This window comes from Ptychodera flava, chromosome 15 (assembly GCF_041260155.1).
Source record: "Ptychodera flava strain L36383 chromosome 15, AS_Pfla_20210202, whole genome shotgun sequence".
NCBI classification, from domain to species: domain Eukaryota; kingdom Metazoa; phylum Hemichordata; class Enteropneusta; family Ptychoderidae; genus Ptychodera; species Ptychodera flava.
Window position 1 is genome coordinate 39,993,888 of NC_091942.1, and position 16,966 is coordinate 40,010,853.

Here is a 16,966-nt window from a genome sequence, read left to right on the forward strand (position 1 = left end):
ACTCGACATATAGAGTTTTCAAATAATTCATAGATTCTACGAAAGAAATAAAATATTGAATTTCTTATGTAACGGCAAAAATTCACATCAGTGATTAGAATTACCAGCCATTCTGGGTTTCTCTGAGACTGGGTACCTAAAGGTGAATGACAATGTCGGATTGGTCAGACCTTTGGCTTACAAACACTCATACTCACACTCAATAGCTTATTCTAATATAATTATGGAGGAGCCGTTGAGAGTTTGGCATTGGCTATACTGCGTCGGCCTGAAGTAAACAATCGCTTTTGTATAGCTGGTCTTTTCACTTTGCGAACCCTTTTCTCTACGATGAATCCAATGACGGTGTATTCATACGGGAATTTACTTTCAAAGGTTTTTGGCTCTATTGAGTGTGACTAGCACATATCAACCAAGCGGTCAGCATTTTCGAGTGCAGTTCACTCTTCCCACGCAAACTAGTCGATGGCGTAGTATCGAAGTGTCAGCTGCTCTAGTCGCCGATTGTTTTAAGAGTTTTACTTTCGAATCATGATCTGCTTCAGAGGTTGGACTTACTCTTTCAGAAAATGTCTACAGTGGGATCTAATTGGCACAAAAGCCCAGGATAAAACGTAAGTAAAACACTGCACTACTGAACCAAAATAAATACTGTGGATGTAGGTGTAGTTACCTTTTCAATTTTATGCGCCAGAGAACGTCACAGAATGAAATGGTAAATATTTTAGATTTTGGGATGTCCTTTAACTCTCGTACAAATTCTCTGTTTGCGAACATTCAATTTTTTCACCCTCTTTATTTCACTTTATCTAATTTATCAACCATTGTTACCTTCTAATCAGAAATGCCTTCCAATTTACACCTGAAGGAAATCTAGACACATTTTAGACAAGGGGTGCCAGTCTGTGGTCGCATATCGCAGCCAATATTATAGTTGTGATCGCAAATTTTTCCCTTTGCCAATTCGCCCTTTCCGAGTCAAAAAAACTTGAAGAAAACCTACCGATTGTTACTGAAGACGAGATAACTGACGCTTGTATTTTAAGGAGATAACAATTTATCATGATCAGGCTAGGGGAACTCAACAGATTTTATTCCTGACCCTTAGGTTCAACCCTTTCGCCACCATGGTTTGGTCAAAACCCATTGTTATCAATGGTGATTGTGGACCTGTTTACAGGGAATTGGGGGTGAACAGGTTAATGTGATTTTATCGTGGTTTGATATAAAGAGGTAAATCATATTCCAAATGCCTTCTGGCTATCTCTATGCCCACTAGGTTAGACACACTTTCTTTGAATTTTCATGTACATTTTTATTTGACTTCAATAACTGTTTTTACAGACCAAGATAAGAGAACATATGCATTTTGACTTACAGTGTATGAAATGAAATATTTACCATATAAAATCGTGTAATACCTTCATATTTGGTGCTTCATATTCTCTGTACAAGCTTACTTTCTATTGTGGATCGGATGGAGTAGCCTACTTTAATTGAAAGGTTTCTATTTAATATGTATCGCAGTCTCCGATGTAGTAAGCTTATGCGCCACGAAAGTTAAACACCAAAACTTTTGCTCAAACTTTCCTCAAGGAATCTTTTAACAATTCTCTTCCAAAATCTTGAATAAAAATCGGAGATCATCGTGCAAATTTGGTACTAGAGAGATAAATTACCCAAGATTTCAATCTCTGTGAAGAAAAATAAAATTTTCGATTAAAAAAAAAAACTAAGACTGTAAAACGTTTTCTTGACACCAAGGGCTTCAAAAAGAGCCCCCTCAAGTGTTCAAGTGGTAGATCAGAAAAGAATCGGACAAGTTTGAGAGTCCAAATATCCGCGCGTTCTACCTTAAGACAATTTTACAGATTGATCTAGTTCGCTCATATTTGGTGTGTATATATAAATACCAAAAAGAACTTATATAGTGAGTCGGTTGCGTCTGTGTACATGTATCTATATATGTATGTATGTATGTATGTATGTCACACACAAAAGCTCCAAAACCGGCGCACAGGTAGACCCAGGGGTTGAGATGTGACGTTGTTCAAATGAACATGTCAGTGTCAAAATATGCAAATGAGGTAAGAAAAAGGGCAAATCCTGCAAATGTGCGGGAGTGGTGGCATTAACTGAAACAGCCCACACATCTGAGTTGCAGATTCTGTAATCTCTAACCTATTTGTATGCAGTGTACCCATTATGTGTAGGAGTGGTGGCAGTGACTGAAACAGGCTACTCCACTGACCTTGAGTCATTACCTGTCATTGTTAATAAACTGATTCATATTGGCAGCTCTGCTGCAACCATGAAGGACAGTGTTGAAACATTCCTCTGCAAAGCCTGTTCCTAAAGTTGACCTCCAGTACCTAAAGTTTCAGACCTATTTACTTTTGTCATTCTTGCTTTTCTGGTTTAAATATTTCTTGAGGGACCAATTTAAATCAAATAAGGGCACAATGTCCTTGACGGTATTTTTTTTCTTTTCATTTCAATTCCTCCTACAACAGTTTGAAAATTCAGATGTTTATATGTATCACACACTTTACATGATTCACACAAAGGTAAATTTCTAATTTTCCAGTGGAATAATTTCATTAATACAAACATGAAAGACATAGGACGCCTGGTTTTTAGTAAATGCGTCTCCTTTTTCTTATCTAGTAGATTTATAACCTCCCCTTCTATCCTTCGTTGAGACGTCGAAAGCTCATTCCGTTGAAATTTTTCATGATAGCAATTCTTATAGGCTAACTCTTATTATGTTAGCCATCATAGCGGGTGATTGATTCTTCTTATTCCTTTCACAACGTTCAAAATACAAATAATATATTTAGGTGATTGAAAATTTGGAGTATAAATATTTATCAACCAAACTTTATCATCTCCAGAGTTTAAAGCACCGGCCACATTACGGTTGATAAAAAATATAACAAACATGTAAAATTCTGACTCGCAGTTACTGATATTTTCACATAGTTTACACTTTTGCTGCTCATTAAGTTTTAATGAGTATATTTTTTTCCATTGATAATTTCGTTCAAACAAATTTCCATTTAAAGTTTAGCATGGACCCACACACCAAAAACAAAGACGTAATGTGCAGAGGTTCTCAAGTTTAACAATTCGACAAAATAATTCAATATATTAGGCATTTTTAACCAAAAACAGCTACAATTGTCGGCAGTCTGCACACGGTGAACAATGGAAACTGCATGATTGAAACGTGGCTAGAACAAAGGCTGACTGCCATGGGGCTGTGTGCCATGTGCAGCGAAGGAGCTGATAGGCAGAGAGAAAAAATCGTCTCGAGGGACATGCTAAGTCTGACACTGTCTGGACGCTGGAAGGAGCAGTGTGGCGAGTCCACAAACGCGTCTGTATCAAAAACACAGACTACGATAAAAATTACAAATTTGCATGTTTTGTCACAATTTGAACATACGCAACTAAGTTTACCCCTTAGAATATGCATACGAAGTTTCAAAGCAATCGAACAAGTGATTTAAGAGAACATGTTTTGACTAAAAATGAGAAAAATTGCCCAAAAATTAAAAGTATGACAATGTAACCGCAGTTTGATGACACTCAACTAAAGTTGCCCTTGGAAACATGCGGATTCAAACGATTAATAACCCTTCACTTTCTTAATACACGACTTAGTGCTCGTGGAATTATGAAGAATTTAACTGTTTCGTCTGGAAATCCGGTCACGACATGCGACCTGCGACTTCAAAACTGCGACCTGCGTCCTACGAGTTTGAAACATGCGACCTGCGACTTCTCTTGAGCAATTTATCGGCTTATATAGCGACGGCACGAGCGTAATGAGTTTGAGTACGACTGACACGTGAAAATAAATCTGTACACTATTTGCCGTTATGTACATGTCACGGTGCCGATATCGTACTGTACTTGAAGAAAAAAAAAATTAATATGTTGATGCAGACTCATCTGTGTAGACATACTATACTCTTGTAGCTAAATACTTTGTACTGCACGGGAGAATTATTTCTCTATCCAGAGCTTTCGACAACTATTCAGCCGTGTTTATCAATGGTGTTGATTAGCACCACTGCGCATGCGTGATCGAGGAATAAAACACTGCAACTTCGTCCGTCTAAAATATGATTCTCAATAAAACTCCACTCTATGGGGGCAGTTCTCATAACACAGTCATGATTAATGGATTGATGGCTATCGTATATATTGTTACTTGACGGATTATTTCACCAGCTCATACTGACCTCGACAATGAACTGAACACTAAGATAATTAAACTGTTTAATTAAAGGGTATTGATTCAAGATTTAAAATATTAATTACGAAACTTTTGAAGTTCCTTTAACAAGACTTTAATTTGTAATATATTTTTCCTCGAGCAATGGACAAGTAACGATCAGTAATTGTTTCTCTTTTTCAAACAGTGCACTACGTTCGTAGATTTTTCTCTGAAGACGAAGATGGCCGACACCTTTCACGCAGCCTATGGCTTCTGTTTTATCCAGAATACGTTTTCAGTAACACAAGTAACCAAAGAAGGGAAAGAATTTCATCTTCGCAAATATGGTGCTGTCATCGGATAGATCCAAAGGAGTTTTCTTGTTTGGTCTTGGTTCAGTCACTGCCTGTTTAGGCTACCTCATTTTACGCTCGTTTGACGTACGCGTCGGCCAAATTTTGAGTCTGCCTGTTTTCATCGTCAGTCTGTGTTTTATTGCCTCCGGTTCCATGAAACTCGGACGAACATTTGTAAAGTTTTTGAAGAAGAGAATAAAAGCGTGGCGTGGAAAAAATAGTGTTGTTGGAGAAATTAATAGTAAATATATTCTGGATATGAACGCATATCGAGTACAACATAAACTACTGCTACCTAGACAGGAAACAAGAACGGAAGATTGTGTAAAAGCGTCTACTGGATGTGTGATGAAGGAAAAGATAACCGAGCGGAAAGTAAATGTCAAAACGAAACATAAGAAAGCAATAACACACACAGCCATAATTACTGTCGACGGAAATAAAATGTCGGAGTTGGAAAACAAAAGAGAAACCGTACTGTCTTATCAAGCAGCAACGTCCGAGCCACTGGAAGAGATTGGCCAGGTACCAAGGGAGAGTATAAATGTCAAGGTCAACAGCCACGGAAATGCTAATAAATTACAAAATGTTGCAAGGAAGCAATATTTTCGAAAGGAAACGGCAGTATGATGAGTGTGAAAAATATTAAAGGGGAGGATCGATCAGTCTCGGTGCCGAATATCATACAGATTTAGATTCTATGGGTACATAGATGTTCATATATCAAAAGAGTTTAAAGATAATTTCTGCCTTTAATTTTTGAAGATGCGGCACGCTGACAAAAATTGGTGAAAACTATACAACATGATACAATTAAACATCTAAACAGGTCCAATAATCAGTATCGTTTGGGATAAATAATTTACGTGGTACAATGAAAAAATGCACAGTGACCAAGTGGGGGAAAATTGTCCCTAAAATATGAACTTGCCAATTTCAACAAATCTGAGTCCGGTCACCCCAGGGACCTGCATACAAAAGTATGCAAAGGCAAGGGCATTGTAAGAAGTTTTTGACCAAACACAGCAAAAATTGCCCCTAAAATACAGTATTGCAGATTTTGTCACGATTTGTACAAAACTGATACAGATAATCCCTACTGACCTTCAAATCCAATTCAAAACCAATCTGACAAGTGGTTTCAGAGGTTTTTTACAAAAACCCTGCAAAAATAGTCCAAAAATTAAAATGCATATATGGAAATTTCACCATGACTTGGACAAACCTGACTTGGGTCAAAGCCAAGAAAACTCTCTTTACATGTACTTAGTTTCACACCAAGCAGACGGGAGGTTTCAGAGAAGACTTTTTGACCAAAAATGGGAAAAATTGCCCCAAATACAAATACGCAAATTCACCTCAATTTGAACACAGTTGACTACCGTCACCCTTAGCAAACTGCATATCCAATTTTAAAGCAAACACAGGAAGAGTTTCACAGATGATTTTTTTACCAAAAATGGAAAAGATTGCCCCCAAAATATACAAATATGCAAAATTTGGACAAATCTTACTGCAGTCACCCTAAAGAACCTGCACACAAAATTTCAAAGCAATCAGACCAGCTGTACTGGAGACAGAGCAAGCTTTGAATGTGAAGAGTTGACAGACAACAGATAATCACCTATCTAAAAAGCTCCACTTCACAGACAGTGGAGCTAACAATGACAATAACAATATAGTCATCTTGGATCCCTGCTTAGTGTCCAGAGTAGGTAAGTGTACCCTGCTAGCATGCAACACCCAGACAAAATTGACCAAAGTGACAAATTGTGTGAAATCTGGTAAAACCACTAATTATGGCCTGATATTCGAGTAAATTATTTTTGAAATATAAGCTTAATATCCACTCTTTTGAGTTGAACATTTAGATAAGTTTCTGAATTAACTCTCTTTGTATTGCTCAGCAGTTCCTAACACTTAGCAATTTCAGCATATTGCATTAAATTATTTATCACAATAGCTAATGTCCTGTAAGGCTGTCTTTCATGTAGTAATTGGCATCCTTTGAATATACCCAGGGCCTGCTGATCACAGGAAATAAGTACAGATGTAATCAATTTTTGCCACTCAATTTCTTTATACTTCTGATTTTCACACAATGAAAGTTTCTCATAGTTTCTCTGTAAGCAGTGTCATGAATTTCAAAAAGGCAAAAAAGCTGTTTTAATATTGTCATTTTCTTGAAACCACATTAAAGAATTTTATTCAAAAATTACTGGGATAGAGTTTGATTTCATAGTAAACTGGGCAGACTATTTCAAATCTGTAGAAATCTCAGCAGTTTGATTATCATTTTCAATCAAACAAATATTTCTACCTTTATCAGTTGGCGATTTATCCATTTCTGCTTTTGTATATTTAATTGCATCAGTGCAAAAACGTTGTAACTTGCATTTGGGCAAAAATCACTCTTATTCTGAAACTGATCTGAAATTACTTTTTACATTTACTAAATTCGATTAAAATAAATTCTTTGTTGATTATTTATTACAACAGGTTTTGCATTAAGAGTTTGGATTCCCATATAAACAGACTATTTTTGGCGCACCTGTTAAATTCTCAAATTTGCAGTTATGACCTTCCTGCACTGACATGATAATTTGCTTGTAAAGGAATGTTTGGAAATTTGTGCAAAAAGTAAATGATAAAGGGTAAGATGTATTCAATTCTCTACACTGTATCTCAACACAAAAATTAGGAACACCATTTTGTCTATTTTTGTGTCTACTTCTCCATATACATACAACGCAAAGAAAATGACTAAATTTGAATTTGTGAACTTGTCCATGAGTTTATCATTTCAGTACAGAGTATGCAAGTGCAAATTGTATTCCTCAAAGCAGCGTGTTCAGATGATCACTACACACAATGTCCGTGCATCTTTTTACTTTAAAATGTCACTACCATTACCATGCTAATTATTTTATCATGAATAATATTCATCATTAACAATATCTTTAAAATACAAGTTATTTATTAATGCATTCACTATTATCTTATATGAGAAGTGGAGATATTTTTCTGCAATGACAAATATTCTAAAAGCCACAATTTTAAATCAGATTTTGAAAATACAAATTTCACTGGCTGGAAGAGATAAATGCTCTTGTTTAAAATGAGAAATACTGGTTTTCGTTGAAATAATTTAACTTGAATGACGCTTTGATAGACTAATTAAATTAATGCGACGAGAATGATGTTAAACAGTTAATGCAAAGAGAATGATGTCATACAGTTTATGCAAAGAGAATGATGTCATACAGTTAATGCAAAGAGAATGATGTCATATAGTGAATGCAAAGAGAATGATGTCATATAGTGAATGCAAAGAGAATGTCATATAGTGAATGCAAAGAGAATGATGTCATACAGTTAATGCAAAGAGAATGATGTCATGAAAGCAAACAGGATGATGTCATACAGTGAATGCAAAGAGAATGATGTCATACAGTGAATGCAAAGAGAATGATGTCATACAGTTAATGCAAAGAGAATGATGTCATACAGATAATGCAAAGAGAATGATGTCATGAAAGCAAACAGGATGATGTCATACAGTGAATGCAAAGAGAATGATGTCATACAGTGAATGCAAAGAGAATGATGTCATACAGTGAATGCAAAGAGAATGATGTCATACAGTACCGCCTGAGAAAAATATGTGTCTCCCATATCAACAAATGCATTGAAAATTTAAGAAAACCTCAAAATCACAAAATTTTCATGATTGGAATGTCACTTTTTGAACTAAGAACAGTGCAGAATAAAATAAATAAATAAAAAGTCACCAATTCTATAAAATGTCAATGAATGCTTTATGGAAATAATATATTTCATCACTGTTGTGTTTGTAGTATAAATGTTGTGTACAATATTTACTCATGCTACACTCTTAAACATGAAAATCTGAATATTTATGTCATTAAATTTACGTAATGTCTATTCCACTAGCTTTAGGTCAATGATAAGTCCATGGTGAAATCAGATCTCTTTCAAAATACACTTATCTCTTCAAATTGCACAAATACACTGGTAATTTGAAATAGAATAAATGCAAAATATGAAATAGTGAACAAATATCAAACATAAGCATCTGCACAGACATGGAATGAAGTTTACACAGAACCTGTCGACTTTACCCACTATATAATAATATACAAGAATGCACATTCTAATATCATGATCTCGATAAAAAACATGGCTAAAACTGTGACATATTTGGTTTCAACTTCATCTTAAGTGTTCACCAATTGTTCATTTCTGCATCAAGTTAACTTTATACAAATAACATGAAGTTATCAATGCTGCATAGTTTACCAGGTATGGCTGTAATTACAACATGTTCACCAGCCAAGATACACTGTGACCCTGGATAGCCTAGTCACTCTGTATGTACTAACTTCAATGCTGTGAACCTATCAAAATATAGCCTAGTCACTCTGTATGTACTAACTTAAATGCTGTGAACCTATCAAAATATGTATACATACATGACCTAAAGACATGCCAATTGTTTCATTCTGAGAACTTTCCATCATACACACTAAATAACAGAAATAAAGAATAACATAAAGTGTCATGTGTACCAATTTGTTCATTTAGCTGCTAGCTGGGAATACATTCAGCTGACAGGGCAAATGTTGACTCTATTCAATATTGCTTTCTTCAAACAGCTTTCTTTTAAAAGTCACAACTGAGATAAACCATGTGATTTTGAAATTCAGTTTATATAGTTCTGTATTTGATAGCAGTGCTAGTACTTTGCGGTATGCAGATATGGTCAACAGTCACACCAACACAACTGTTTCTTTTCAATAAGGTTCATAGGTTACTACATATTAACAGATTTATATATAATTAGATAGCCTCTATCCTAGTCATGGAAGAGGAAAATAATATAATATGTATCTGCAATTGGAAAATTTTCCAATGTGCAACTTGCTTTAATACAAATACGATAATCGTTCTGGTTTTCAATATCACCTTCCAAATTTGGGCAGACATGGATCATGATAGCTCCCATACTAGTAATTTAAAAACATACAACACGTGTTCTGTCGAGGTTTGGCACTTTAGGGGAGCATTAAAGACTATCGAGACATGAAGAAAGCTACTTCCTTGACACATTTTTAAGCAACTATAAAGCAATGAGTTTGTAGAAACTACCATTCACTGATGTACCCTTATTATCATCTTTTGGCAACACTGAACGTTAGACCCAAACAGAACAATGTCACAAACAAAGTAATTCTTAGTGCTTAGTGATCTAGTTGCTTTAAAAAGCTCTGTTAAGAGACCCCCCATTGTTTTCATTAAGAAGAATGGGTACATTGTTCCATAAGAGTGACCTGCCTTTTGCTGAATTGTACAGATACACATAGAAGGTATTATAAAATAGCATCAATGACCCTTGGCTCACATTTGGTTCAATGTGGCAGGCGCGAGTGAGTGTACATACAACATTTAATAGCTTCCATGGGCCTTAGCTTGTAATAATCATTTCAAGTGTATTTGAACACATTTTGATGCATAGTCCATCAAATACCATGGCAAAGTATTTTAAGCTTGGCAACAGTTGCAGTGGACACACACACATACAATACCAGCCTAGAACATCAAAACAATCTTCCAAACCAAAGCAAAAATGTCTTCTATTATTGTACTACATCTCTTCTATTATTGTACTACATCAAATTACATAGTTTCTGTATTTGTTTTTACTATTGCAGTTTTTATTCTCGCTTTTTAAACAAGTATTGTATCTTCCGCTGGTCGGTCTATTTTTACTACATAAACAGTATTTGGTAATTTATCAGGCAGTAATATTTAAGAAAACAATGTATTATTGGCTTGGAGGTCTTTGGTTGTGTTTCTGCAAAATATCACAAACATGTACAATTCTCTGACTTACAGTTACTGATATTTTCACAAAGTTTACACTTTTGCTGCACATTACTTTTTATTTAGCATATTTTTTGCCATTGATAATTTCACTCCATCCAATTCCCATTTAGTTTACAGCAAGCACCTGCACACCAAATACAAAGGTGTAGTGTACAGGGGTTCTTAATTTTTTGCAATTTGACCAGAGAATTCAAGAACGAGATATTAGGCATTTTTCAGACCAAAACAGCAAAAATTGTCAGAAAAATACAATATGGCATGTTTTGAACACACTCACCAAACTTTATCCCCAGGAACATACACACCAAGTTTCACAGCAATCAGACCAGAGATTTCAGAGAAAATGATTTCTTTGACCAAAAATGGGAAAAATTGCCAAAAAATACAAATATGAAAATTTCACCACAATTTGAAGGCACATAACTAAGTTGCCCCTAGGTACATGCATACCAAGTTTCAAAGCAGTCAGAACAGTTAATTTGGAGAAAATGATTTTTTGATCATAAATATTAAACATAGGGCCAAAGTCCCTGAAGCTACTATAGACATGGATACAAAATTAAGTATTTCCTGACTGTATGAAATTATCTCACTAAGGTCATCTTAGGGACATGTAAACCAAATATTAAAGCTGTCTGACCAGCGGGTTTGAAAAAACAAGCGACTCAACAGTTGACAGAGCTCTGCTGTGTTATGTAGAGAATAACCTTTTGTGACACATGTATTGATGAAGGAGGTGGATATCTTTGATAGCTCATTTCAGGATGGCCTGACCAAAATAGAAAAAAAAATTCCGTAAAAGTACAGATTTGCATATTTCATCACAATTTGAACAAATCAAAGTTGGGTTATCCCTGGGGACCTGTATACCATATAACAAAGCTGTCTAACCAGTGGTTATGAAGAAGAAGAAGATTTTTTACCCAAAACGCCTTTTTTGGTGCTAATTTGCATATTTTCAACAATATCAAAAATTAATAAAAAGAGTTTCTCAAAATCATATATTTTATCCACACAACAAATATCAAATCAGTAAGTACTGCAGTTCTCAAGATATTTGAGTGGACGGACGCCTCACAAACGGACATACATACATACATACATACATACATACATACATACATACATACATACATACATACTGACAGTGCACGCCGGACAGATACCCATCCCAATTGCTTCTATAGACTATATTAGTCTATAATAGCTAATAAACGAGAGTTAATTACATTCTAAGTAAACAAGACTTGCTTAAATCAATATTTTCGTCATAAAAAACAGCATATCTGTCAGGTTATAAAGAATCTTAAGCTGGTTATCTTTTTATCAGTATTTTTATCCTATTAACCAAGCACATTTGAACTTTCAAATTACATTGTAAGTAAGTTCTGTTGAATAAGTTGAGACTGTACGTACTCAGAGAAAGCACACTGAAGAGACAAATGTTTGAAACTTAAGAAGTTCAAGGTCATCAAAAGCATCATGTAACACTTTCATTGCACTGTTTACACAGATTGCATAATTGCTATAAATAGCACATGAGGAATCTTACAGCCCAGCTTTACCATAAAAACCCTATTACTTTGACCACTCTTTTAATTGACCACTCTATTTTTTTCCTCAAAAAGTAACTTTCTTTTATCCTTACCAAGTCAACCATAAATGGAAATTAGAACTTTCTCTATCTCTATTTATTTGACCACCCTATCATGACAAACTACTTTGAGCAATTTCTTTTAGATAACATACAGGGCACAATAAATGACGGTTCAGAATATGTCAAAGTTGGGATTCAGGAAAGTTGCCTTTACATGTTTTAATCCTCCAAGATGGTACGCATTTCACTATGAACTGTCAAAAAAAGTTGAACTTTCTGATAATTCTACACTAAAATTATTTTGGCTTTGATGATTTCCTAGTTAATTGAATTATTTAAAATCATATTAATTATTTTTTCTGGGTGAATTATGGGTTTATACAGTACAAGAATTACATACAATGTAAGTCAAATTTTGACCAAAAATGACAAAAAAATTCCGTAAAAGTACAGATTTGCATATTTCATCACAATTTGAACAAATCTAAGTTGGGTTGTCCCTAGGGACCTGTATACCAAATAACAAAGCTGTCTGACCAGCGGTTATGAAGAAGAAGATTTTTTACCAAAAACGCCTTTTTTGGCATTAATTTGCCTATTTTCAACAATATCAAAAAATTAAAAAAAATAGTTTCTCAAAATCATATTTTTCATGTACACAACAAATATCAAATCAGTAAGTACTGCGGTTCTCAAGATATTTGAGTGGACAGACGCCTCACAAACGGACATACATACATACATACATACATACATACATACATACATACATACAGACTGACGCCGGACGGATACCCATCCCAATAGCTTCTATAGACTATAGTAGCTAAAAATTACCCCTAAAATACATACATGAAATTTCTCCATAATTTTAGCAAAATCTTACTGAGGTCAACCCTAGGATCAAGCATATCAAGTTTCAAAGCAATCCAACAAGAAACTTGGGAGAAAATTAATTTTTGACCAAAAATGGGAAAAATTGCCCCAAAAATACAAATATGAAAATTTCACCACAATTTGAACACATCTAACAGAGACCAACCCTAGAATCATGCATACCAAGTTTCACGGCAACGGGACTAGCAGTTCACTTTCAGAGAAGATTTTTTGACCAAAAATGAGAAAAATTGCCCTAAAATATAACTATGGACATTTCACCACAATTTAACAAATCTAACTAAAATCACCTTGAAAAATCTGCATACATAGTTTCAATTGAATCTGGCTGGTGGATACAGAGTTTTAGCAATTTGCAGGATTTCCCTTTTTTACCTCATTTGCATTTTCTTGACACCGACATATTCATTTGAACACATTCACATCTCCACCCTCGGGTGCACCTGTACACCAAATAATAAGGTGGTAGGTGCTGGAGTTTTGGACTTTTTGATGTGGACGGACATACATCCACACATACATACATACATACAGACGCCGCTGACCTACCATATAAGCTTTCTTTGCATTATATACATGTACCAAATGTGACCTAAAAAGTGAATTATATCTATGACAATCTTTGTTACAATTCACACATTCAAGAGTTTAGATATTTGCCGGCTCTTCAGTATTCACATTCTCATTCAGAATTAATTTCAAAAATATATCATTCAGAAACTTTTTGATGTTCCTTGGACATACACATGGTTAGAGATGTGGGAAGAAGAGGGAGTATTCATTGCTGTATTAGAGACAGTACTCTTTTAAGAAAATAACATTGAGAAGACATTTAAAACAGATTGTGTATCAGTATTACCCGAATCATAATTGACAAGCTAATTTGACTCAATAACAGAAGGAATTTTGAATGTCCATACCAAAATTTGTCTTAATCATCAGATCTCTACAAGAATTAACTTGAGTTCCATGTTGTAAGTTACATTCTCACTTCTGATTTGTTGCTGCACATCAAACATTGACTAGGTTTGTTCCTGAGCCAATCAGAATTTTTGTACTAATCAACCACAATGGCTATAGTCAGTTACATTTGTGATTGATATGTTCACCCAGAGCTACAATACACTGTCTTGGTTTGGGTTATATCAAATCTTTTCATGAGTATTGCCAGTAATCAGGTCATAAGACTTTGTGTTGAACAGCACCAAAGTTCTGTCAGATTGCTGCCTCTTCTACTTTCTCATCAATCTCACTTTCCTTTGGTGTAGTGCTGGTAACTTGTAAGGCATTTTCTTCTGGCAGCAGAGATTCCACTTTCTGTTTTTTTCTTTGTTCTTCTTCCCACTTTAATCTCTTTTCATGTTTAGTTTTAAAGCAAAGATTATGACCTGAAATAAAACAACAGCTACACATGAATTCTGTAAATTTTGCAACAGTAACATTATCTCAATTCCGTAGATTTATATGGATGTTAATACATTACCTTTACTGGTAAAGTTCATGAGGCCAAGTTGTTCTCATGATGGCATTTTGATAATACAAATCTGTATAGGAACAGAAGCGGCCTGTGTGACTTACCACATGCACTGAAAAACACTAGCTGTATAATACATATAATGATCATGTTACAACATGAAAATCACAGGCATAACAAAACAAGTGCAAATTTTCACTTTAATGTGAACTCTTTTTCCGACAAGGACAATCTTTATTTAGGTATTTATAATATATCCATGGCCATACCGCTCCATTCTGGTGATGTTTACTATAAAATATGACATTAAACTGGTCCAATAATCATTTCCATTCAAGGTAATACACTACCAGGTCCATGGGACAATTGTGATTTACAAATTTAAGTAGGACCATCCTGAACCACTGATAGTTAGTGGTGGTACCAGGTGTCCGGAATGGGTAAGCGTACCCTGCTAGCATGCTACACCTGTCAGGATTGGTCCCAAAATTGTCTAAATATTGTATGAAAAGATACAGGATATGAATCACTGTTGTAATACGTTTATATTGATGATTCTATCTGGACTTCACTAAATGTAGAAGTCAGTTGAATACAGTTCCAAAAATGATGACAGGAGTAGCTTACTCCTAAAGGTACATTCCGTGCATAATGTGAGAAACACTGAATGTAAAACAAATGATGTCAATTTCCAGAAATAACACAAGCATATACATCTTTTGAAAGAATTTCAAGTCATTTGTGATGTCATGTTAGGAGTAGAGTACATAAAACAAAGAAGTAAAAAGAATGGCATCAGTCCTTGTGTGTCTGAGTAATGGCTGCAGACAGATGGAAGGACTGAAGAAGCCAAATCTTTAGTACCTTCTGACTTTGTATGCTGGGACATGAAATATTCAACAGACCAGCATGCAAATCTACACACTGTTTGATAAGATTCTATACTTACTGGGACAATCAGCCATTAGTTTGTGTGCTTTACTTTTGCAGCAAGCTCGACAAAGTCCAAAGACACATTTCAGCCCTTTTGGATTGCCACAGTTAGCACACTTGATATAGCGCTCTTTCATCGCTGTGGACAAAAGAAACAAATTTAAAGAATTATGATCCTGTCCTAATTTTTGTTTCAATAAAGATGATATTTTGCAACATTTGGCAGGATGTGATTCATACCAATCAAATAGTTATATACTCAGACTGAAAAATAATGTGAGTAAATTGTGCTTAGAAGGTATTCTCTAAAATTAAAATGTTCTAATGGATATAACTCTGGCAAGAAGGGTATTTCATGAACTCTTTTATCAATTTGTAGATGGACAAGTTTCATGTTTGTACAAGATTGCAAATGTTGGGTTAGAAGGGTGCAGATTGATGTGGTTAGAAAGTTGAAGTAGAATTAGAAAGGGTTTTGGCATGATTTAAAATTAGGCCTGAGAATACTGACATCCTCTTGATCTCCTGTGTTATAATTTAAAATAAATTATCATTACTCAGTAATCCTAACAAGTCAAATTCTTTTGACAAAAATGAATTATGATGACAAATGAGTTGCTTAAACCAGTCGATAAATACAGCAGAGTAACAAACACTGCATTGAATAGCAGAGACAGCCTGAAGAAAGAGGTGAAGAAAGACATGGGATGTATAAACAAGACATGGGATGTATAAACAAGACATGGGATGTATAAACAAGACATGGGATGTATAAACAAGACATGGGATGTATAAACAAGACATGGGATGTATAAACAAGACAATAGGCATGGGATGTATAAACAAGACATGGGATGTATAAACAAGACATGGGATGTATAAACAAGACATGGGATGTATAAACAAGACATGGGATGTATAAACAAGACATGGGATGTATAAACAAGACAATAGACATGGGATGTATAAACAAGACATGGGATGTATAAACAAGACAATAGACATGGGATGTATAAACAAGACATGGGATGTATAAACAAGACATGGGATGTATAAACAAGACATGGGATGTATAAACAAGACATGGGATGTATAAACAAGACAATATGTACAAGGAAAACTGTGTACTTTTATGTTGCATTAAAATCAATCAGAAGGTGAGAAATATTTGACAACAAATTATGGCCACATAGTGAGTGTTTCAATAGAAACCAAATACCTTGCCCTACATAGACTTAGATGTACACATCAAAATACCGTCAATGACACTTGGCTCACAGTTGTGTTGATGTGGCAGGCCAGAGTGATGCATACCAAGTTTCAAAGCAACCAGATGAGCAGTTTCGGAGAAATGACCAAAAATGAGGAAAATTGCCCAAAAAATACAAATATGAAAATTCACCACAATTTGAAGAAATCTGACAGAAGTCAACCCTGGGATCATGCATACCAAATTTCAAGCACATGGGATGAGTGAGCAATTTGCAGGATTTTCCCTTTTTTCCTCATTTGCATATTTTTGACACTGACATACTCATTTGAACAAATTCACATCTATCTTTTGTTGTCTCAAGCTG

General features: G+C 35.0%; 1 protein-coding gene and 1 long non-coding RNA gene across 2 annotated transcripts in view; one reads left to right on the forward strand and one right to left on the reverse strand.

The window, feature by feature from the left end:
• The first annotated feature begins 240 nt into the window (after positions 1 to 240).
• LOC139152175 (uncharacterized) lies at positions 241 to 11,401 on the forward strand. The gene is made up of 2 exons (XR_011556586.1): positions 241 to 614; positions 4,431 to 11,401. It is a non-coding gene; the product is annotated as an uncharacterized lncRNA (long non-coding RNA).
• The window catches only part of LOC139152173 (tRNA-dihydrouridine(16/17) synthase [NAD(P)(+)]-like), an 83,978-nt gene continuing 74,552 nt past the window's right edge, over positions 7,541 to 16,966 (reverse strand). Inside the window, exons 11-12 of the mRNA XM_070725293.1 lie at positions 15,406 to 15,528; positions 7,541 to 14,370 (exon numbers count right to left, since the gene is read on the reverse strand). Of these exons, the coding sequence (XP_070581394.1) occupies positions 14,198 to 14,370; positions 15,406 to 15,528 (296 nt within the window). The 3' untranslated portion in view covers positions 7,541 to 14,197. The remainder of the gene's footprint in view (positions 14,371 to 15,405; positions 15,529 to 16,966) is intronic.